A 22,004-nucleotide genomic window follows, 5' to 3' on the forward strand; every position below is an offset into this window, starting at 1 on the left:
CACACACACACACACACACACACACACACACACACACACACACACACACACACACACACACATCAGGCTCAGCCTGTAACATAAGGCTATTTAGTTTGTTTAATAAAAGGACGATACCTGTTCTATAGGAAAGGTAACCTTAAATGACTTCTGTTGTGATCCAATATGATGGTAGGGGAAACACTGCCGTATCATAAGAAAGGGGTTCGGTGGAAAGCGATCACAGATGCAGTCGCCATGTATATTGCAAGAGATATGGTGCCCATATATAGGCTACCGTGGAAAAGCTGGGGTTTATTCACATGCTGAAAGTTTTGGACCCCAGGTATGTGCTACCAGGGCGCAAATATATATATTTTTTTAACTAGGAGGGGAAAAAAATCGATTTAAATCGTGAATCGGATGTTTTGTGAAAAAATCGGAGATTTTTTTTTTTTATGCCATATTGCCCAGCCCTACTATCTTGCTCCGGTGAAGGAGAGGTGGTGGGGCCTTTTGCATTTCTGTGCCCAGGGGACCACTGTCTTATAATCTACCCATGATCACAGGTAGGATCAAAACACTTTGGGCCACCAGACTGACAAAGAAAATCAAAATGGGAGCAATTTCAGAGGGTCCTCGAACAACTTAGCCTGTGGCACCTGTAACTTACAGCTTTATTCATTCACATTCCATAACCGCTTATCCTGTTGAGGGTCTTGGGGGGCTGGAGCCTATCCCAGCTGACACTGGGCGAGAAGTGGGGTACACCCTGGACAGGTCGCCAGACTATCACAGGGCTGATACACAGAGACAGACAACCATTCATGCTCACATCCACACCTATGGGAAGTTTAGAGTCACTAATTAACCTGCATGTCTTTGGACTGTGGGAGGAAGCCGGAGTACCCGGAGAAAACCCACACTGACACAGGGAAAACATGCAGACATGCTTTTGCCTCTCCATTGCGCCTGTTGTCACTTTTATTTGCACTTAAACAGGTGAAACTGATTCACAATCACTTGTGCTTCCTATATGAGCATATTGATATCTCTGAAGTTTAACCCATCCCTGGTTCACACCCCCCACCATGGGTTCAAACTGGGAACCCCCTGCTGCGAGGTGACCATGCTGACTACTGCATTACTCCATTGCCAATCCACCCATGATCACAGGTGGGATCAAAACACTTTGGACCACCACACTAACAGATGTCATAAGGGGACATCTATATGCATTGGTGAATGACCCTTGTTACAGCCTGGAGTGATAAAGCTTCTGACAAAGAAAATCAAAATGTGACCCAATTCAGAGGCTTTTCTTACAACTTAGCCTGTGGCACCTGTAACTCGTCACATGACAAAAAGATGCTGCAATCAAAGCTATCTATCAGACATGAACCAAACTCAACATAAACGTTATGTTGCTGTTGCAACTTGAAGAATTAAAAATAAATAAATCATGATGGAGTTTAGTCTAAGCCAGAGGGCAATTCTGACGCTCACAATAGTCTTTTCTTCGTCTAATCATAAATAAATCAGCTTCTTATTTGAAGATTGCAAAATTCTGATCTGTTTCTCCTAAACCCTCATCACCTTAGGACAAATAAGGAGCAAAAGAGTAAACCAGGAGCAGTTATTCTGCAGTGCTCATAGGGTTCTCGGAGGTTTCTTAACTCTAAGAACGTAAAGTACACAGAGGCTTGCGGCTTGAAGTTGATCACAAATTTCTGAAATTGTGCAGGCTCATTTATAAGCCAGTCAAGTTTTCTTTAGCATCTTTTTGTTATCTGAAGAGCAGATTGTTCCAGACAAATAAACATGACTTCAGCGAGAGGAGGAAGAAGAGCGTTTTAAAATCTTATATTAGGTTCAGGCTGAGACAGAGGAAGGCTATTTCTCAGGAGCTGAATTTAGTTAGTATGGGAAAATGGTCAAAATCTTATACTGATCTTATATTGACCTTAGTTATGTCTAGGTGAATTTGAAAAATTTTACCTTTCCTCTGGGAGGTCTGTATCATTGTTACAGATATATCGGTTGTACACTGTTAGAGACACTGACTGTCCTCATAATGAATCCTTTCACACTGTAAATCTTCCCATCATTCAAAAGTTAAGCTGGCTTTAACGTTACATGGTGAAACTTCCATGCTGCTAGTTGCAGGTTGCAAATTGTATGTAACCTAATTCAAATTCAACATGGCAGTTACACAAAACAACTACAAAACGCGATTTAATAGATGATTTCACTAAAACTGGAAAGCTAGCTTGGATATCTTTTCATCTATCTTGTTGTTACCTCGTTGTATCAAGTGGGGAGAGTCACTGTGGCTACATTTGCACCTTTATATCTTATTACGTATCGTGTCTCGCTGAATGACATCAATTCAGATGTGTTGTTTTGCTTTTCTTTAATCACAGGCTGGCTAACGTTATGTTGCTTTCTAACGGCTGTCCTGGAGAAGATAAAGACAGCTACTGGTGCATTTAGGTCATCTGAGGTCATATACAACCCTCACTATAAAGGCTAGACTGCAGCATACCAGCCCGCTTATTTAACATCAATGTCATTAACTGTCACGATATGAAAAACGTTAACGAAGTCACCTTTGAGCTACCAATGGAAATAGAAAACGGTGATAGTAAATGTCAGCGGCTGCCATCACGGCGGAGGACAACACACACCGTTATATCACACTGTCAACACTCACCGAGGATCCAGGGTGACCGAAAGAAGTGTCTGACATGCTCCTGCCATGGATGTGTCGCCCAAAGACATTTATTATAGTGGGATAATCTAAGGCCAAATAAAATCCCTTGACGACCCAGACGCAAGGAAGCCGCCATGTTGTCGTCCTCCGTCAGAGACGTGCCCACCACAATGCCTGACGGTAAAACAGCGGGAAGGGGAGAGGGATGGCATGAACAAAAAAAGAAAAATGAATCTTATGAAAATTATCGATTTAAAAAAACTTTAAACATGTGCAATGGTTTATCACACATATTATTTGCAAAGAAAATGTATTATGTATTTATTTAGTGATAAACGAGCAGGCTGACAATAAGTTACTCTTTTGGGTCCTTCGAGGTCCTTCATGCTGTGGTTGTTCTGTTGCGTTCAAAACTGGTGGAAATCCCGCCGCTGACTGATTTACTGCTCTCTGCTGGGGAGAATCTGAAATACTCCTGTACAAGATAGTTCTGTGGTTAAAAACGTGTGAATGTAATGTAATGTAAAACTTATTTCAGATCATTGAATGAGAAAAAGGAACTGATACTAATTAAACTGATATAAAACACTTTTATAAACATAGTGTTATTTCGTTGTTTAGACTCCTTGTGACAACTGGAATTAGAAAACGTCAGACAAAGTCTTGTGACATTTAATTTAATCTCATTTGTTGTGGTGGTGGTGGTGGTGGTGGTGTCAATGCTAGAATGAGATTAAGATTCAGGTCAAGACATGAAATTACTGCGATCTAATGAAATGTATTAAAAAAAATAAAAATAAAAATTAGGGGAGACTGGGAACTGTTGCAACAGCTCTTATGAAGTTCATCCTGCACATGATCTGTTAGAACTTCCCCTCCACCAGGGAGACAGAAGACACATTCAAAACCTGCTGCTGCATTTGCTGAAAAAAAAAATGTTTGGAGACATGAAAGTATTTTTTTCAGGAGCTGCATACTTATCATACTGTCCTGATCTCATGTATGGGCTAATCAGTACTTAGTCAGTTTAAATTATTGTTTTGTTGACTTCTTAGTGGTTAATATGTGTCCAAATCTGTGTGTAGCTAGCACATGATGTTCTGCCACTTGTTGCAACCGTCCCCAATCTAAGCAGCCTTTTCAAAAGAGACCACACAACAGTATTTTACAATGTGCACATGTAATATATAAAACTGTGAACTACTGTCTGTCACATGGGCATTAAGTTGCCATTATAAAAAATACAAATAAGATTAAAATGTATGGCCTATATTTATACATGCACAAGTCACTGTGAGGCACATAATGGAGTTTATGTAACAATGTGATTATTTCATCATCCATTAGAAGCTAAATAATAAGCCATTATTATTTATCACACACCAAACAAATCACATGAAAGCAGGCCTAAAAATTTTATTCTGATTGTTTTTAGCATGCCATGAGTGAGGTTTAATAACAGAGGGATTACCCACAAACAAAACTCAGTAACTGTTATTTGATTAACTCATCTCAGCTTTATCTATATAGCAACTTTCATACAAACATGCAGCCCAAATTGCTTCACATGGCAAAATTGGAATGACATGGACACACTCTGAGGATATCACAACTATACATAAAGTTTTGCAAGACTAGAAAATTACGATCAGATATTAAAATGTTAAAAAAGCAAACCAAACAAAACAGAACAAACTAACAAAAATGATGATTTAAAGTCCATGGAATAAAAAAAATGTAAATAAATAAATAGAATAAAAATAAACAGGAGATAAAACAAGATGAAAAACAAAAATCAAGACTGTTATGTTACCCCAAATTAAAAGCCAGATTAGACAGGTCTTTAATTTATGTTTAAAAACACAGAGAGAGCTCGCCATCCTAATATCCAGAGGCAGTAAATTCCACAGTTTAGGGGGGTGAGAGAACAGAAGGCGCTCTCACCAGTACGTTAATGGGACACATGAGGAACATATAATAGTGAAGCAGGGAGGACCTTAGCGATCTGGCTGGAACGTAAAATGATAGAAGATCTCTGATGAATTGAGGGGCGAGGTCATTTAAAGCTTTATAAACAAGTAAAAGAACTTCAAAAGCCAGTGTAGAGACTTCAGCAGTGAGGTGATGTGATCCCTTTTCCTCGTTTTAGCCAACACTGTGGCTGCAGCAATCTGGACTGGCTGTAGTTTTCTTATTAACCTTTTGTGTAGTCCAGTAAAAAGGGAATTGCAAGAGCCTAAACAGCTGGTAATGAAAGCGTGAGTGAGTATTTTGGCATCTGTCTGGGTTCAAAAAGGTCTGACTTTGGCAATGATCTGAAGACTAAGAAAAGGTATGTTTTGATGACCCTGTTAAAATGAGAATTAAAATTTAAATCTGACTCCCAAGTTAGTAATATTAGTTTTAAAGTGCTTGCTGAGGCCTCCAAACATGCTGCTTTTGGTCCAATTCAAAGAATCTCAGTTTTTACCCATCCATACATAATTAATAACACTGAATAGATAAATAATACTATAATAGTATTGTATAAATTAGTAGTATTGTACTTCAATGCATTATTCCTTTCAGAATACTTTGCTTATTAAGACTTAAGCAAAAGATAATAGGTGAAATTCAATGTACTTTGGCCATGTTGCAACAGTCCCTGTGTCATATTGTACATGTAACTGTCTTCCATTCAAATAAACATTGCAAACAATATGTTATGTGTAATCATCTTCAAATGGTATGTGTAATCAGCAGACAGATATAACTTTAATGTAGAAAAATTTGGTCGGTCCAGTCCCAATAATCTCTGAGTAACTGAGAGAAATGCATCTGTCCCATGACACATATTTTTCTTAATATGAATTTCTCTTAGTCACATGTGCATTCGTCAAATGTGTTAAAAAAATCTCTTTGCATTTGTAATTTTCCACATTAAACGGGAACCTTTACGTTTGTATATAAAAGATGCATATGAGCATGAGCCTACATGTTTGTTTGTGCAAACAAGGAAATTATTTTGTGATTTAATGGTCAGAAGTGAATCAGGAAACAAACATTGATGGAAAGTCCAAAAATTTGAGCAGGAAATTGGCTTCATAACAATTTGTCTTTGCATTGTCATGAATACTTCCTTGTTTTGTTTTTTGTCTCATCAGAACTGCAGACCTGACTGTAAATCATACTTCATTAGTGACTGTGACATCAGAGCTGATCTTTGTTTCATGTGAATGCAGGAGTGGTTCAATTGTTTGCTTCTTTTGAAATCCTCCCTTCACTCACCTACTTTTTCTGTCATAAGATCACAAAGCAGTGCGTTATTACTAACTGGGCGGTGAACTGCGACACAGCCCCCCCTTCACCCCCTGCACCCAAACAAAGTAAAGCTGCATCAGTGACTCAGTTCTAATCTGTCCAACTCACAGTTTGGGCTGAATGCCTCACAGGTCCATTTGAGTGTGAAGAGAAAATGATAAGGGGTCCTGATAAGCCGAGGCTGTGTATCTGCTGAGAGAACACAATAGCCCCACTGAGCAGGCATGGGACACAGACACAAAATCCCAGCTGGCTGTCTCTGTGCCCATGCTCTGCCTATCTTTCATCACTTCCCTGTTCTTCTGCCAGCATCTATCTGATTGAATTAATGCACTCGCTTTTAAATAATAAAATAGCCCTTGCGTGGCTCATTCAAATCTGAAAATAATTTTCTGACAATGAGAGATAAAGGCACTTGTGGACGGATACTTTTTTTTGGCAAAACAAAGGCAGCCATTGTTTCATCTGCGGGAGGCAAAATAAACTTTACCTACATTTTGTCGCCTGTCTTCCTAGACAGTTGCACTATTCTTATCATGGCAGTCGGTGTGCAATGAAACCACTCACTGCTGAAGTGACTCGCACAGATTAAATATCTCTTCCCAGCTGCATTTGTGTGTTTTTTTGTTCCTTCCCGGATCAATTACAACCGGTTCGGGCGCATTTTTGCCTACATGACATTGGTGCCTGCATGCCACGAGTGCCCTACAACCGAGTGTTGTAAATACTTGTTACACTGGTTTGACGGTGCTTTCCCAAATGACACATTATATTCACCCATGTGTGGTTGATTCTCAAGAAGTGGGGAAGTCATGGGCATCAGTGAATCACACACACACACCTCACATTCACTATCACTGCCTATTAAAGGGCACTGATGTCTGATTTGAATCAGCTGTGAGTGGCCGTCATGGTTTCTCACACACTGAGAGTATGTAAAGCCTGGGTTTGCATTCACAGGGGCCGTAGTGTGTTAGGGAAATCAAGCTGCTGTCTGTCTGTGCTGCAGGGGTTAGATCAGTCTAGACAATTTGCCTAACTGTTTACTTATCTTCACTCACATCACATCAAACATGTCCCCCTATCACAGCTCACAGCAGCATCCACATTATTCACAAGTGTAACTGAGGCCACGTTTCAGACGTCTGCCTGCGCCTCCGATGATTAGATGCTCATCTCTTTGTGCTGTGTTTACAGTGTCTCATGGTTTGGAAACATCTGAGGTAAAAGGTACATCACACACAACTCTCATTCATGATGCTTAACAGTTGCACTTTGCTTCATTGCTGCCACTATTTAAGCATATAAAACACATGCCACTTATGATTACAACATTTGTTTTGCTGAATAATTAGCCGTGTTTGATTTTGTTTCAAATTAAAAGCGCACAATATGGGCCACGATAAGTGCCGCTCCAGACAAACAACAAAGTGTGATTTTATGTAACAACACAGACTCTAAACAATGGAATATGATGGGATATGCACTTCAATTCGCGTCGCTTGCTTGTTTCATGTACGCTAATATAACAATGGTAATCAGTAGCTATTATCTCAACCCAATCAGGAGCAGTCACTGGCTATATCGTCTCTGCGCTCGCAATTTTCTTTATTTCATCCAGTCGTCAATGGGGAAACAAAATTACAGCAAACTCCCCTAATCAGAGATGGTTTCCTGCTGCCAGGAAGAAATGCTCTTTTAGTTGTTTCCATCAGGTCTGACACTACAAGATTGATGTCTACCTCTTGATAATGACATGTGGTGTAATTTCCTCCAGCTCGCGTCGTGACAGTGTTGGTTAGTGACACTGATGTGTGTGTGTGAGAGCAGAGAGTGGCAAGAAAGCTGCAGCGGTGGCAGTGCAGTGGGCAGATTTTAAAACTGTAAGGAGAGATAATAACCGTACACGGCGTCAATCAACGCCACGCTATGTAAAGAAGGGCTACAAGGGCCAGATAAATCAGAGTGAAGATTAGACCAAAATTTGCTTGTGAACACAGGCCAAAGAATGGAGCCTTATATTGACGCTGCTTTTATCTCGTCGACCATCAAGGGGCAAATCATTTCGTCTGCTGCCTGCAGAAACCAGCTGGGGCAGCTGGGGCAGCTGTGGCACGCGCCGGTGAGCAATTAACTGTGTGGCATTTCACAATGTCATGATAAAAGAGAAATGACCTCAGAGTGCATGGCTTTTCAAAGTCAAGCTTGTAACAGATCCAGTGGGAATGAGGATTGGATCTGAGTCACACTGTGGAGAAGAACAGCTGAAATTTGGGTGGGAGCTTGAACTCAAAATGCTGATTGATATGATTGATCAGAATAACTGGTCTTTGTTTTTAACTCAGCAGCAGCAACAGGTTAAAAAGACAAAGAAAGTTAGAAGCTAAAGCCGAACTATAGGCTACAGATCACAGCGTAAAAGTGAACCACCACATCACTGCTGATCGACACAGAAGACAATGAATATAAAGGGAAAGTTCAACCAGCTCTGTGTCATCGCAGTGTGTGCAGATGAATGGTGTTGCTGATTTCCATCATTTTCAGGCTGGTTTTGTGGATTTGGAGCTAAATGTTGTGCCTGGGGCACGTCGTGTATTAATGACACTCGTTACCTGGAGAGGTTGGAAAAAGATATAAGTTTCTTCCCTGTTCCAAAACCAAAAATCAGATCCTGAAAAGTGTAGGGTTAGCTTGCTAGCTACTGAAGATATAGCCTACTGAATATATACACATGCTGCTTTTGCTTTTTAATTATTATAACACTGGAAAAAAGACCTACCTCGGATCTCTGCCACTGGACGGGCAGGGATCTCCGGGAGAAGTCAAACAACCTTTACCTGAGCACAATGTGATGACACACAGCTGGTTGAATGTCAGCAAAGTTTCCCTGCTTCCCTTCACTGGTTCCTGTACAGGAACTGTTCACTGTTATAATCATTACAAAGCAAAAGCAGCATGTGTATACATTCAGTAGGCTATATCTTCAGTAGCTAGCTAGCTAACCCTACACTTTTCAGGGTTTGATTTTGGTTTTGGAACAGGTAAGAAACGTATATCTTTTTCCAACCTCTCCAGGCAATGAGTATCATTAATACACGACGTGCCCCAGGCACAACATTTAGCTCCAAATCCACAAAACCAGCCTGAAAATGAAGGAAATCTGGAACGATTGTTGTTGTCGGACCCTGGTATGAGCGGGCCAGATGCTACGTTATGTTTGGCCAGTTTGCGTCTGGGGGCGGGACTTAGCAAAGGGTACATACAATCCTAAAAAAATGACTTTCATAAACTAAAAACAAAGCAAGCTTTATTTGTATCAAACATTAAGAAACATGTACAAACTTTCTTTACAGCTCAATGAAATGAACCAAATGAAACAAACCATTCTTATGCAAATATGTATCACTTGTTTATGCATTCTTGTACTTCATAGCTGAATTGCGCTTCAGGAATATTATTTTATTTAATTTGGTGTTTTTTCCTGCAGTGATTTCCTTCCCAAAGGACACTTCACAGTATCAGTGTCAAAAACATACATCTGTTTACAACCTATGTTTTGAATGCTATCAACACGTGCTCCTTTGGGAGTTGTAGCATCTGACGAAAATGTAAAAACAAAAACAGAATTCATAATGTTTTATGCCTGCATTTGGCAGTTTTGATATCCTTCTCCTCAGTGAGATGTTACGTAAACACAAGTGTGTGAGGTTTGACCGCTGTCAGGCTGGAAAAATAAACTACTTTTTTTTTTTTTTTTTTTTTTTTTAATAAGGCACAGTAAGGAACATCTCAGTGCAGTGTCACAACAAAGGGATGAGTTTAAAGGAAAAAACAATACAAACAGACTCATCGTCAACAATGTGTAAACAGTTCAAACATCTCTCTATAAAACACGATCAATAAAAACTACAATAAAACATCAAATTTGCGTTCGACATCAAAGGAAACATAAATTAATGAAATTGTCACTTGTCTGACTCCCTCCATCCTCGCGCGTTCCTTCCAAACTTGTAAACCAGTCTGCGCCCGTCTACTCGCTCTAGGATTTCTCTTTTGTAGTAATATCTGTTACAGAGGAGAGATGAACACTGTCAGATTCAAAGTGAATTCATCACAGATCAGCTGTCTGAAATCATAAAGACTATATAAAAGCACAGTCTGACTAATTAAATTACTCATTGTTTTTACCTTTAGATTTTTATATCTAATAAATCTGAATCAGATCAATTACAACTATTTATTGTGCAAAATGAACAGAATTCTTTTTTTCTTTAAAGAATAAATCTGGTCATATATTACATGTTTTGACTATTAATCCCATAAAAACACCAAAATCACTAATAAATCAATCTTACTAACAAGTAGTGATTGTGTATCTAAAGCCTGATCTGGCGTATTCCTCTATGCCATAAATGTCCATTGTTGTTTAATAAAAATACATCAATGAGCCAGTGACGTGTTCCTTAATGAATTGTCCCGATCTGTCACAGTTAAAAATAGTCCCTCTCAAGGTTTCGACATCACTCAGCTGTTGTAGTCCATTTCTTTTCAATTTTTTTTTTTGAATGAATAAATAAATACATAAATACTGTAAAAATTCCATTGATAGCCTGGGCTAATATTTGCTTTAATCAATGAACTAATACTGAGTCTCAGCCGAGTCAAACAACCAGATGCAACCCGGCTAATTTCATTCAGAATGCCAGGTTTGGGCCGATGCTGGGCCACATAATTTCTGATAACGGCCCAGTGATGGCAGTTTCGGCAGCCAGAATCGGGCCAGCTGATTTGGCCCGATTCTAGGGCATCATTCGTAAATCATTCATCTCAGCCAAGTCAGGCAGCAGTAAGAGGCCTGGCTAACTTCATCCGGAATGACGAGTTTGGGCCGATGCTAGGCCAGGTAATTTCTGATAAGAGCCCAGTGATAGCAGCATCAGCAGCCAGAATTGGGCCAACTGACTTGGCCCGATTCTGGGGCGTCGTTCATGCCGAGTCTCAGCTGAGTTGGGCAACCAGACCCAGCCTGGCTAATTACATCCTGCATACCGAGTTCAGGCCGATTCTGGGACAGGTCATGTTGGCTTCCTGGGGGCTTATATTTGGGACAGGTATCTACATGAGACAGGCTTTTTTTTTTTTTCATACAATACTGCTGCACTGCAAAGATGGGAAATACGATCATATTGTTTATTTAAACCAGTGTGAATATTACTTGTTTGAAATAGTTTTTAATAACGTATCAATTATGAAGAAGTCACCACTTTTTTGCATCTCTCTTAGCGGGTAAATCTGAATGAGTTACGGTATTCTTTGGTGCTCATGGTTTCTCTAAGATAAACTGAACAATTGACAATCTTACCAAGCTAACAATATATGCAATATGTTCATATTGACAGAAGTTTAAACATTTATATTTGTATCTGTGATCTAGGCAGCTAACTAATGTTAGCTCCAGCGGGTCGCCAACAAACCTGTTTTATACATCCAAAGAAGTTTTATAAAAATGAACTAGATGGGCACTAGACCAGACGTCTGCGGGTGCTTTCAGACCTAGAGCTGTCTAGCTTTGGTCCTAATCAGGGACTAATTTTGTTACAAAGTTGCATAATTGCCTAGAGTTGGTTCGTGTTCTCATGGCAGCATTTACAAGCGGACCGACTAAAATGCCTTGCACGAGAAGGCTGCTCGTGATTAGTTAGAATTTCCATGCGGGAAAAATCCAGGAAGTAAAACATTGAAGAAGAGTGCACTTGCAAGATAAATGTGACACTTTCTAATGTCACAATGGAGGGACAAGGCTTTTATTTGAAGTTCTATGGTACATTGATAAATATTCAATACCCATTTTGAACCAATGGGAACCAAAGACAGGCTGCTGAAGACATAAAGTAAACAGAAGGACGAACACACGCTTGGTTTTTGTCTTTTCAAGGGATTTGTGGACAATAACAAAAATATAAAGTTTAGCCAGCCTTATTTTTTTCATTCCTTTCATCATATGTAATGTTTGTCTTCCAAAAACTGAAATATATTGTGTGTTTCCCTCCATTCTGTAGAAGTAATCTGAATTAATTGATTATTATGTTTTTTTAAGCATTAACTGATTATTATGTTTTCTAAGCACTGAGATTAGAGTTACTGCCTTCAACAAAATAACTTTAACTGTATTATGTGTTTTAAACCAATATGTGATGAAAGTATGAAGACAGAGCATCAATTTCACTTGGATTAAAGTTTTTTTTTTTCAAATTTAATGTTGTCATGAAATGGATGGCAACTTTGCCAACAGAGTTACAAGTTCCCTCAGTGTGTCCGTTGTTCAATGAATGTCATTTTCTTTCCAAAATGTGTTTTCAATTTCCTCTAAATTCAATCACAGAAATCTGAATGAAAGGAAACTAAGTTAGTTTGGTTGTTATTTCTTTGCCTTTGTTATTCATAACAGAGAGAATCGATCTGTTTGGTGATGCCATCAAGCTGCAAGTCCTTCTGCTGCACCACAGTAAATAGAAAATCAGCTTTGTGGTCACAGTGACAATACCTGCGGGCACATTTTGTAGTTCCCAGTGGTTTGCACTACAATGAAATTAAGCTCATTAGATTAGCTCATTTGAATGTAAAGCTGTGACTATTACAGGAGCCAGGAAGATTTTCTGAGGAAGAAGGCTATTTCAGTTCATTCGGCAGAAAACATGGAGCAGTTCATTTTACTTTAGGTAATCAGCACTGGGAAATATGTGTTTTAAAGGGTTGAGTTCACTGGTTTTAGATAACTCTAAATAATTTCACCTATAAGCATCTGAGGTTGTTTCAAAAATAAAATTCCTAGTAACTGTTTCAGTAGCAAGTGCATTATAAGCTGCTTAAGTAAACTGGATTAGGAACAATGCAGTGTGAAATGTCTTCCTCATCATAGATTTTACAAGCTGTTGCCAAAGTAAAGAAAACCTGTGTGTGCATGCAGGGTGTTCATTGTGTTGAAAGTGCAGAAACATTATTTTGCAGATCACTCTCACGGAGGAAAAAGTTACGTAAAGAAAAAGAAAACGTATCAACCTATGGCAGCACTTAGAGGCCACAGTGTCTTCTTAATACAGCACATTGAAGGTCTACTGCAGGGGTCAGCAACCTTTACTGTCAAATGAGCCATTGTTTACCCAGATTTTTTAAAAAAAAGTCTGTCTGGAGCCATAATACAAACATATCTGAGTCTCATCACGAAGGTAACTATTGCACCTAAAATAGCCTATCAACATTACTAATAGGTCTAAATGAGCATTCATTAATATGTTTTAGCATTAGGTGGCTAGTCAGCAGTGGCCGATCTTACAGTTTTTAATGAACATTTGGTGAACATCTCCAAAAGATAATATATACATAACTGTTTCGCCAGATGGGATGTCAGATTTAAAGCCAAGTACATAAAAAAAAAAAAAAGCCCCATAATAAAGGTTTATTGAGTTTTAAATAATCAAATAATCTCTTTTTACTGGCATCTCTGTGTACAAGTTAATTTGAACATCACTGATCCTGTGTCTACATGTGGTAAGAGTTGTTGGTGAATCTGTCCACCCATTATTAATGCTTCCATTTTCCTCTGAGACTGTTAAAGTTTTGGATTTGGAGTCCGTATCTAGCCTTGTTAGGGAGATTCAAGACTAGCCACCACTACTGAGGTTCATTTGGACACGACCTCAGCAACACTTAGAGGAAAACGTGCCAGGCCTTAAATGTAGAGAATGAAAGAATTTCTTCAGGCCTACAACTTTGACAAATAAAAATTAAAATGTAAAATCCCTACAATGTCGTTGACATCCAGCGCTTGAGCAGTGACTTGCGGCGTCAGACACGGACAAAAAAAGCCATCGTCGCTGTTATAGTTTAACGGCACTTGGCGACATGAGGGGGAAACGCGGCAGAACAAGAACAGAAGTTAAGGTAGCAAAAGTCCGACTGGGGCAGGCAGTAGGTGTGGTGGATGGGTCCAGCCTTTCACCTGGGAGAGCAATGTTCGTGTCCTGCAAGATTCTAAAGCCAAACCCTAACCCTTCAGCCACGTGTTTTTGTTGCCTAAACCTAACCACCTGCGTTAGTTGTTGAAGGACAAAAAAACGTCACTTTGCGGTGTTGTACTGACATAGTGCGTTTATTTTGAAAGAGACTTTCTGTAAACTGTGAATTTCCTGTGAAAATGGCAGTGTATTTTGAAAGAAGACAATGCGTCTAACAGGCAGAACTTGACATGGCATCCCGGAATGTCAACAACCAATGCACCCATGGTACCTTTCACGTCATATCTGGACATGAAAGGTCCATGACCAAACGTCGATGACGAGGTCAGAGTGAGAATGAATTGTTTTTATATGATTTTATTTTTTTAAAGCCACAGAGAGCCACTGGAGAGGAACTCAAGAGTTGCATGTAGCTCTGGAGCCACAGGTTGCCCACCTCTAGTCTAGTGTGTAGCATTTATTGGCATCTAGCAGAACTGAAACTTCTCCTGTGAGCCAAGCATGTAGATGAACTAGTGGATACCAAAATGCAAAAACGCAGATTGCCGCATCTAAAGCCAGTGTTTGATTTGTCCATTCTGAGCTATTGTAGAGACAACCTGGTGGACTACGTGGAGGAGGACCCTTATGTAGATATTTAAACGGCTCATTCTCAGGTAACATAAACACAACAATTCTTATTTTCAGGTGATTATAAATGAATGAATGCCATTAGATAGCATCTATTAGAATACCAATAAATGCCCTTAACTTCTACACACTGGACCTTTAAAATCAATGAGAGCTAAATGAAATGATTACTTTAGGAGATTGCAAAGCGGTATCTGCAACATATTTTCCTCCAGTGGGTGATAACTTACTGTCTGCTTTTGTATGTGTGTAACAACATGTAGTGTGTGAGAGCTGCAGGTGTACCTCATTGCCCGGCTTAGTTTCTCGTAAGTCATGCTGCTGTTATTCTTCTTCTTGCCCCATAACTGCGCCACTGCCTCTGACTTAAGGAAGCGGAAAACCCCCTCTGTCCGATCCTCCCATTTGATCAGCCCCGGGTTTCGCTCTGGGTTCAGCAGAATGTCTCTGATGAACTCCCACAAGTGGGTGCCCCTTGGGTCTGTCAGGAGAGACGGTAGATTGAATGGTAGCAGTAAACATATGTTCCGGGGGGAAAAATGATATTAAAATGTAAAGATGTCTTGATATTACTTACTGTGTTTTTTGACCTGACGATTGAAAGACCTTTTGATATCTGTAAGAAACAAATCAACTCATTGTTGAATCCTTTTATGTATTTTTTTTTCACTTGTAATACTCGTGTTGTGCAGTCTATATCATGAATTCCTCACCAGGGCTGGAAGGGGTGGGAGAGGCAACAGGAGCGAGGGAGTGAATTGAAGGATCGTAGATTTCTAAGATAACAGAGGAAAGCATTTCATTTATTTGTCTTGATCCATATCAAATGAAGTATGAGCAGAAATGATATATTTACACTACCTCCAGGTGGATAGCTGACGTCTGGAAATGGACAGGAGAAGTCTACTATATAGAGGAAAAAAGATAAGTGTAAGGACATAAGATTTATCTGAGCCTATCTCTGCTGACATTTTATTTTCTTGACGAACAACTTGTCTGAGAGACTCTTACGTTCTGGTTTGAGTTCCAGCTGCCCTATTTCCACATGGTACTGCCCTGTGCAGGGATGAGAAGGAATAAGGAAGTGAATAAAAAAAAATAATCAAATCAGGGAATTTAAATTGTTAGTGTTGCGCAACATGTAAAGACTGATTATTAACTGTCACATTCATTGTGAGCTGTGAACCAAATCCTTGCTGAGAGTCTTGAGAGCCTCTGTGGGACACTATATCACATGTTACACTGTGATGCAGACTGTTTTAGCTGGTTTTCAAGGAACCTGATGTGTGTCTTTACGGCATATGCAGATACTTTTACTCCCACAGCCTAAAACAGGATGTTTTTGTATTATCAGTACCAACAGAGCCAAAACATGTATTACTTCCTTATTCATATTGGCTGAAAAAGTATCTGTTCCTCAGAAAAAAACAGCAGAGAAACACAGAAGTAGTAACAAAGATTCTTTTACGAGAAGGAATATGGGAAATCTGACGCCTAAAATTCCCACAGTGTTACCCATTACTACTCAAGGCCTCAAGTTTTTTTGTGCTAATTATACCCAGGTATCACAATGATTTTTGATGTGTAAAAATGTAACTCCTTTCCCCAAGAAACTGAGCTGCTTTCTTGCAGCTTGCAGGAACAATAGCAGCATTGTGCTCTGCTTCGGTTCACCTTGAATGTCCCTGTCACCTGGAGGTTAAACCTGTTGTGCCTGGTCTCCTGCCATCGCTGTTGTTTTGAAATGCCATTAACCGTAGACGCTAGATAAACTATGATATGCTGATGTCTTTCATCAACACAATGTTGCCCAAGAATATTTATCGCCTTAATTTCCTCTAAGCTACATTCTTCACATAATAGTTTAAAGCCCAAAGGTGAAGCCCTGAGCCTATGAACTCCTGTTTCTTTACAATAACCCTCTAACTCTAATTAAAAAACAGCGGATGAGCCAGCTTGTTTCTCAGCTTCACACCCCCTCTGTGCTTTGTTAGAAGACTCGCTCTCGCAAGAGCAAACAACAAATCCATCATCTCCTTCGCTTTAAGCAGTCTCTCGCCCCCTCTACAGCACCACGCAGTGCGACCCCTGACTGGCTCTGTGATCCCTCCTCAGCAACACTTCAGCTAGACCCAACTTGCATCGCCCAGGTTCTCTTTTATTGGGACTAATCATCCTCCCTCCCCCTTCAGCCCCCCCCTTCTCTCAGACGCACCGCTCCACTTGAGCTCTGTGATGCTGTGGAAGAGAATGGGTCCCACGCTGCCGGCAGCATGGATGAAGTCCTGGTAGCTCAGGCTGCAGAGCTGTTGGCCGTCCATATCAAAGTTTTGGAAGGGAATGTTGGAGGCATCGATCTGGTGCATGTCCATGACCTGCTGCAGCCACTCCCACACCTGGTACTTACTCCAGAACTGAGGTTGGGTGTCACGAGGCCACAGGCGACTCGTGTAACCAGACATCACCATCGAAACTGGAGACAGACATGTAGACAGGCATAAGTGACCCGTATGTCTACATCGGTGGATTTATTTTGTTTTAATGCAAATATGCCTCTGAAGGGGAAACATAAATTCCTCAGCTGAAGGTATTTGTCAATAATTAATCTGCAGTGCAGTTTACTGAAAGAGCTGTTGAGCTACTTCTCAGTCGGGAATCTCTAATTCATGCCTTGTGTCTCAGAGCTCGGGGCTCACCAGGTGAGCAATACATCAGTCGCTAATTGTTGAATGATTTTCATTTTGCATCGCAACTTCATAACCAGTGAGAAAACTGGATTGTTGAACAGAGAGCAATCAGAATCCTACAGCAGAACAAATTAACATACTTTCTTGAGGCATTTTAGAATTTAATTCAGACAATTTAATTAAGTGATTTACGTCAGTGAGGAGTGCATTCATAATGCCAATAAGGCATACAGTAAGCTTCGTTAAGAGCATGTTAGCGTTGGTCGCGAGCCTCACCATCAGAGTAGGAGTTTGTGGGGCCCCAGGTAGTGGTCAGCTGGCTGTCCAGGGTGGTGGATGGAGTTACACTCATGTTGTAGCTGCTACACTCTGATGTACCATGGCCCAGAGGCTGAGGCAGGAGAGGAGCAATTTACTGTGTGGATCAATTGAAAATGAAATAACATTCTTTCCTGCTTTAGGGACACACAAAACAACTATGCTTGAAATATTCTGAGGGTCACATTGTGATTTAACTCCAGATATTAAAAAATACCCTCATAATATATAAGATACTAGTCCATACCCATTGAGTGCACAGTTGCCCACGTACAGTTTCACATGGTGTGTGTTTGGGATACAGGTCATAGGAAATTGCTGATTAAATAGTCAACTGAACTCATTAAAAAGTTTTTGTGAATTTGATAGTACGATTGCTTTATTGAAAGTACAGTAGTACCATTGCCAATAGTGGGATAGTTAGTGGGCTAAAACTGTACATTAGTAGTTGAGGTAACACATTGATAGGCAGATAGTTAAAGTCAATGCTTTATAGAAGCTCAGTTTTAGTAAGTTTTCCAACTTTTGCCAAGAGGGAACTTTAGATATTGGTCCCTAGATTATGTTCACAGAGTTTCATGCAGATCGGTCAAACTTCCTAAGAAGAGATCGATTTTAAGTGTTTTTCAAAAAATTCAAAATGGCGGAAAATCTATATAACCGGAGGTTATGGGTTCTTGAGGCAAATGTGTTCCTCATGAGGAGAGGTATCTCTGTGCAAAGTTTCATGTCTCTACGACATACGGGGCATGAGATATGCCCATTCAAAGTTTGCAATTTCAATCGGTTGCTATAGCGCCCCCCTTTGGCCAATTGATGTAATATTGCTTCATTCGCATCTTCCCATGACCCTCTACCACTGTGCCAAATTTCACATGGATTGACCAAGTCAGTAAGGAGAAAAACGTGGAACAGACACACACACAGACCCACAGACAGACAGAGTTTCCGTCATTATATAGTACTAAGATATATTAAGATAATAATAAACAGCTTGTTTAACTCAACTGAACATTAAAGGTATGATCAAATATAGATAAAAGAATAAATAAAAGATTTCATGAAACCAAAGCTTACTTATTTCTCAATATAACAGTTTTGATTGCTAGTGGCGCGGTCGGCCATTTACTTGCTGGATTCAGACTGACTACCTAAATAAGAGGGATTCACATAAAAGCGGTGCATGCACGTAATCCAATCTTATCTCACTGCTATCTGCTTCATTGTTTACTGATTGCTGTCTTTACACAGTAAGAGCTTTATTACATTTCTGCTAACGCAAACAGGAAATACTACAGCCTTGCTACACACTGAAATATGAGAAGGTGGATTTTATTATGAAGCAGCCATGGGAAAGGCAATGTGTTTGTCATGAACAATGTAACCAGGCCTGAAATCTGAAGGATTACAACACTTAAACTGTGTAAAAATGGTTAATTCATTAAATTAAACGTATTCATAATAAGCCATTTAAGGTCACTAACAAGTAGTTACACAAAGGAATTCTGTGTCAGCACAGTTTATGGGTTGTGTAAGCTGTCTGTTAGACATACAAATATGACAGACGAATAGATCAGTGGGTTTTATGTTATAATAGAGGCCTATTTGCTGGTTAAACGGTGTGAAACCATTTCATCTGTTTGTCACTTCTGTAATCATATTTGTTTTGGACTGCTTGTGCTGTCTTCACCTCAGCAAATGCTTAAAATGCCTTTAAGTAACATAAACTTACATGCTGCTGTTGTTTAAGATACTGGTGTTATTATATTTCCACGTTGATTTTACATAATTACAGCTGCTTATTTCATCGCCAGTCGCCGCTGCACTCCCTTTTTATGCTTCACATTTTGCACTTAGCGCTGTATACATACATAGAGGTAAATAAAAAGTATGTTTCAAATTTAACCGCAAGTAGATTTGCATCACATGTAAATAAAGCTTGTCAGATATTTGGCAGTGTTGCACATACACAATCGCTGAGTCATGTCTGACACAGTATTTGGTTTTATGTTACTCTGTTACATGGTAAGTAATAGACATGACATGCCAGACTATTACTTACCGTAGTTTAGCTATTAACTGTGCTCCAGGAATGCCACACATTCTTTGTTCTACACTGTGGATTTAAACAAAGCTTTCTCGCTTTAGGAAGTGAACTTAATTTGTCTTTACACGTGCTTTAAACATGATATTAATTCACTGTCTATGATGACAGTTGTTTTATATTGAGAGTTGTTATATCATGTAATCAAGCTGTCAAAGGTTAGCTTTGCCTAAGGTGGGTACACCTGTTTCACATGGCTGCACAATGACTCCATTTCTTTACACAGTGACCCACATTGCACCTGTTACCTGGAAGATCTTGGTCACACCTTTATGGCAGGCTGTAAACAAAATTACACCGAGCCCTGTCACACGTTCCAACAGTAGATACTGCGCTGCCAGCCTAACACAAATGTGACACATATACAGACAGGTGACCGAGGCTCCTTCAAGATCTGGCAAATCAGTTTTTATAACAACCTAAAGTCAAGATCCCCTGAATGAGATTTCCCCAGGAGACAGGTGACACATGCTGTCATGCCAAGGTAGATCAGCTCCTCAGCTGACAATCTGCCAAGGCTGCTCAAACACCTTATGCTGTGTGTTAACCCTTGCCACTGTCTGCTGCTGCCAAGCAGGTATCTTATCAACAAGGCAGCAAGTACTTTCTGTCAATAGAACAATCATGTAGCAGCGCAAAAGAAAAAGAGACAAAGACGTAGTCATGGTTATGGATCGATATCCCATTAGCCAAGCCATGGTGAAAAATCACATCACTGCATATGCTATGTGATGATGTTCGGAGATAAGTAACGCTTATCTGAAGAAGTTCGCACAATCATCATGTCAGTCATTGCAGCCTCATGATAGTATTTAACCAAACTGTTTTTGCTTATTTTACCTAAATACTGTAAAGTATGGCTTGTGGAACTAACCTATAGCGAGGTTGATGCCATGGCATTAAATATGCAACCTCCCTGCGACACCAGCTGAAACACAGTGAGGAGGTGCAGTGTTGACAGTGTGGAAGTGTGCTGAAAAAGTGAGTACAGGGGAATATATTAAAGTTAATGCATTATTTTGCATAGCATTACACAAACTTTTTTTTTTTTTTTTTAGGAATTTGATATCCTCTCAGTAAATGCGAGCAAAGAAATATTCCAGTGAGGGTAAATGGGCCAGTTTGTGAGCACCATTCAAGGTCTCTAATTTTCTTAAAACTTTTGATGCTGCTCAGTGTGATTGCACAGATAATCATACCCTGGTTGTCTTGCAATAACACAAGATACATGTGAGACAGCTGGACGTTTAAATTCCCACACCTGCACAGACGCCCTGAACAGAGCAGGTTAAAAGCCAGATAAAAACATAAACAAAAATCACAATACATTTAGAATCAAATGGCATCAAAACAGGTTTGCTCCTGCTGTGTTGAGTCATTTTGAAAAGCCCCGCTGGCTGCCGAGCACCAGTATCACAGCTTACCAGAGCAGTAGAATGGGGTCAGACGAGGCCTGATAGACGTCTCACGTAGATTCACTCGCAACACCCTGAATAGAGATCAATACCAATTCCAGGAGATTCCAATACTCTGGAGGACCGGTGCTTACAGTGAGACGAGGTGAGTCCTTTTGCTTCCCAAAGCCTTTAATTAACAGATGAAAGCATGCAGCCACACTAGGTACTGCCCCACCACAATAGCTTTTTTATCCTCCTAACTTCCTTATACCGCACCAATTGGCTACCTGTACAGGCTCATACCGGGCAGGTATTTGCATAATGCACACCCACCCACACACACACACACACACCTCACATAACTTTTATTTTCCTATTGGCACTGTAAAATACTCTCACTTGCTCTCTCAAACAAACACTCGCTCAAGCGGAAAAACACACACTCATGAGGGGCCATATACACAGGCATGGATCCAAACACACTCCACAGCCCATGGAGGGAGCGTTAAATTGCTTAAAGTCATTGTTCATATAGTTGCTTAAAATAGTGTTTAACCTTCAGAGAAAATTTCCCCTGTGTCGTTATGTTGCACAACATTTGTTTTCCTTATTTCATCATGATGAACGAGGTGCTGACAGTTTAGGTAAGAGGCCCTGTGAGACTTTGTTCCTTTTTTCCTTTCTGAAAGTCGCTGGAAACTGCATGCTGGAAAAACATTAGTGTCTGTGTGCCTGAAAAGACTGTAAGAGGAACGCAGCATCGGGGTTACACATTTACAAATGTCTTTAATTTGTCTCCTAACACAGTGGCCTCTTTCAGCTTTGAATTTGCAAATTAAATGCGCTCTTTGCGCCCGTTTG

General features: G+C 40.0%; 2 protein-coding genes across 3 annotated transcripts in view; both read right to left on the reverse strand.

Annotated features, from left to right (window-relative positions):
- Positions 1-2,853, reverse strand: part of pdhx (pyruvate dehydrogenase complex component X) — a 42,401-nt gene extending 39,548 nt beyond the window's left edge. Inside the window, exon 1 of the mRNA XM_050073748.1 lies at positions 2,693-2,853. Coding sequence (XP_049929705.1) covers positions 2,693-2,828 — 136 coding nt within the window. The 5' untranslated portion in view covers positions 2,829-2,853. The remainder of the gene's footprint in view (positions 1-2,692) is intronic.
- Positions 2,854-9,763: 6,910 nt separating this feature from the next.
- On the reverse strand, positions 9,764-21,444 carry ehf (ets homologous factor). 2 transcript variants are annotated; one of them, XM_050073761.1, is made up of 9 exons: positions 21,171-21,444; positions 17,601-17,739; positions 16,853-17,110; positions 15,649-15,693; positions 15,499-15,543; positions 15,351-15,413; positions 15,215-15,253; positions 14,923-15,118; positions 9,764-10,057 (listed from the first exon to the last, which is right to left on the reverse strand). In XM_050073761.1, exons 2-9 carry the CDS (start codon positions 17,674-17,676, stop codon positions 9,958-9,960), a joined length of 822 nt encoding a protein of 273 aa, XP_049929718.1. In that variant the 5' UTR covers positions 17,677-17,739; positions 21,171-21,444; the 3' UTR covers positions 9,764-9,957. The 2 variants fall into 2 exon arrangements, with proteins under 2 accessions (XP_049929718.1, XP_049929717.1); XM_050073760.1 differs by having other exon boundaries at positions 17,601-17,715; positions 21,171-21,442.
- Positions 21,445-22,004: the final 560 nt, after the last annotated feature.

The sequence above is a fragment of the Epinephelus moara genome, chromosome 20, assembly GCF_006386435.1.
Source record: "Epinephelus moara isolate mb chromosome 20, YSFRI_EMoa_1.0, whole genome shotgun sequence".
NCBI classification, from domain to species: Eukaryota; Metazoa; Chordata; class Actinopteri; order Perciformes; family Serranidae; genus Epinephelus; species Epinephelus moara.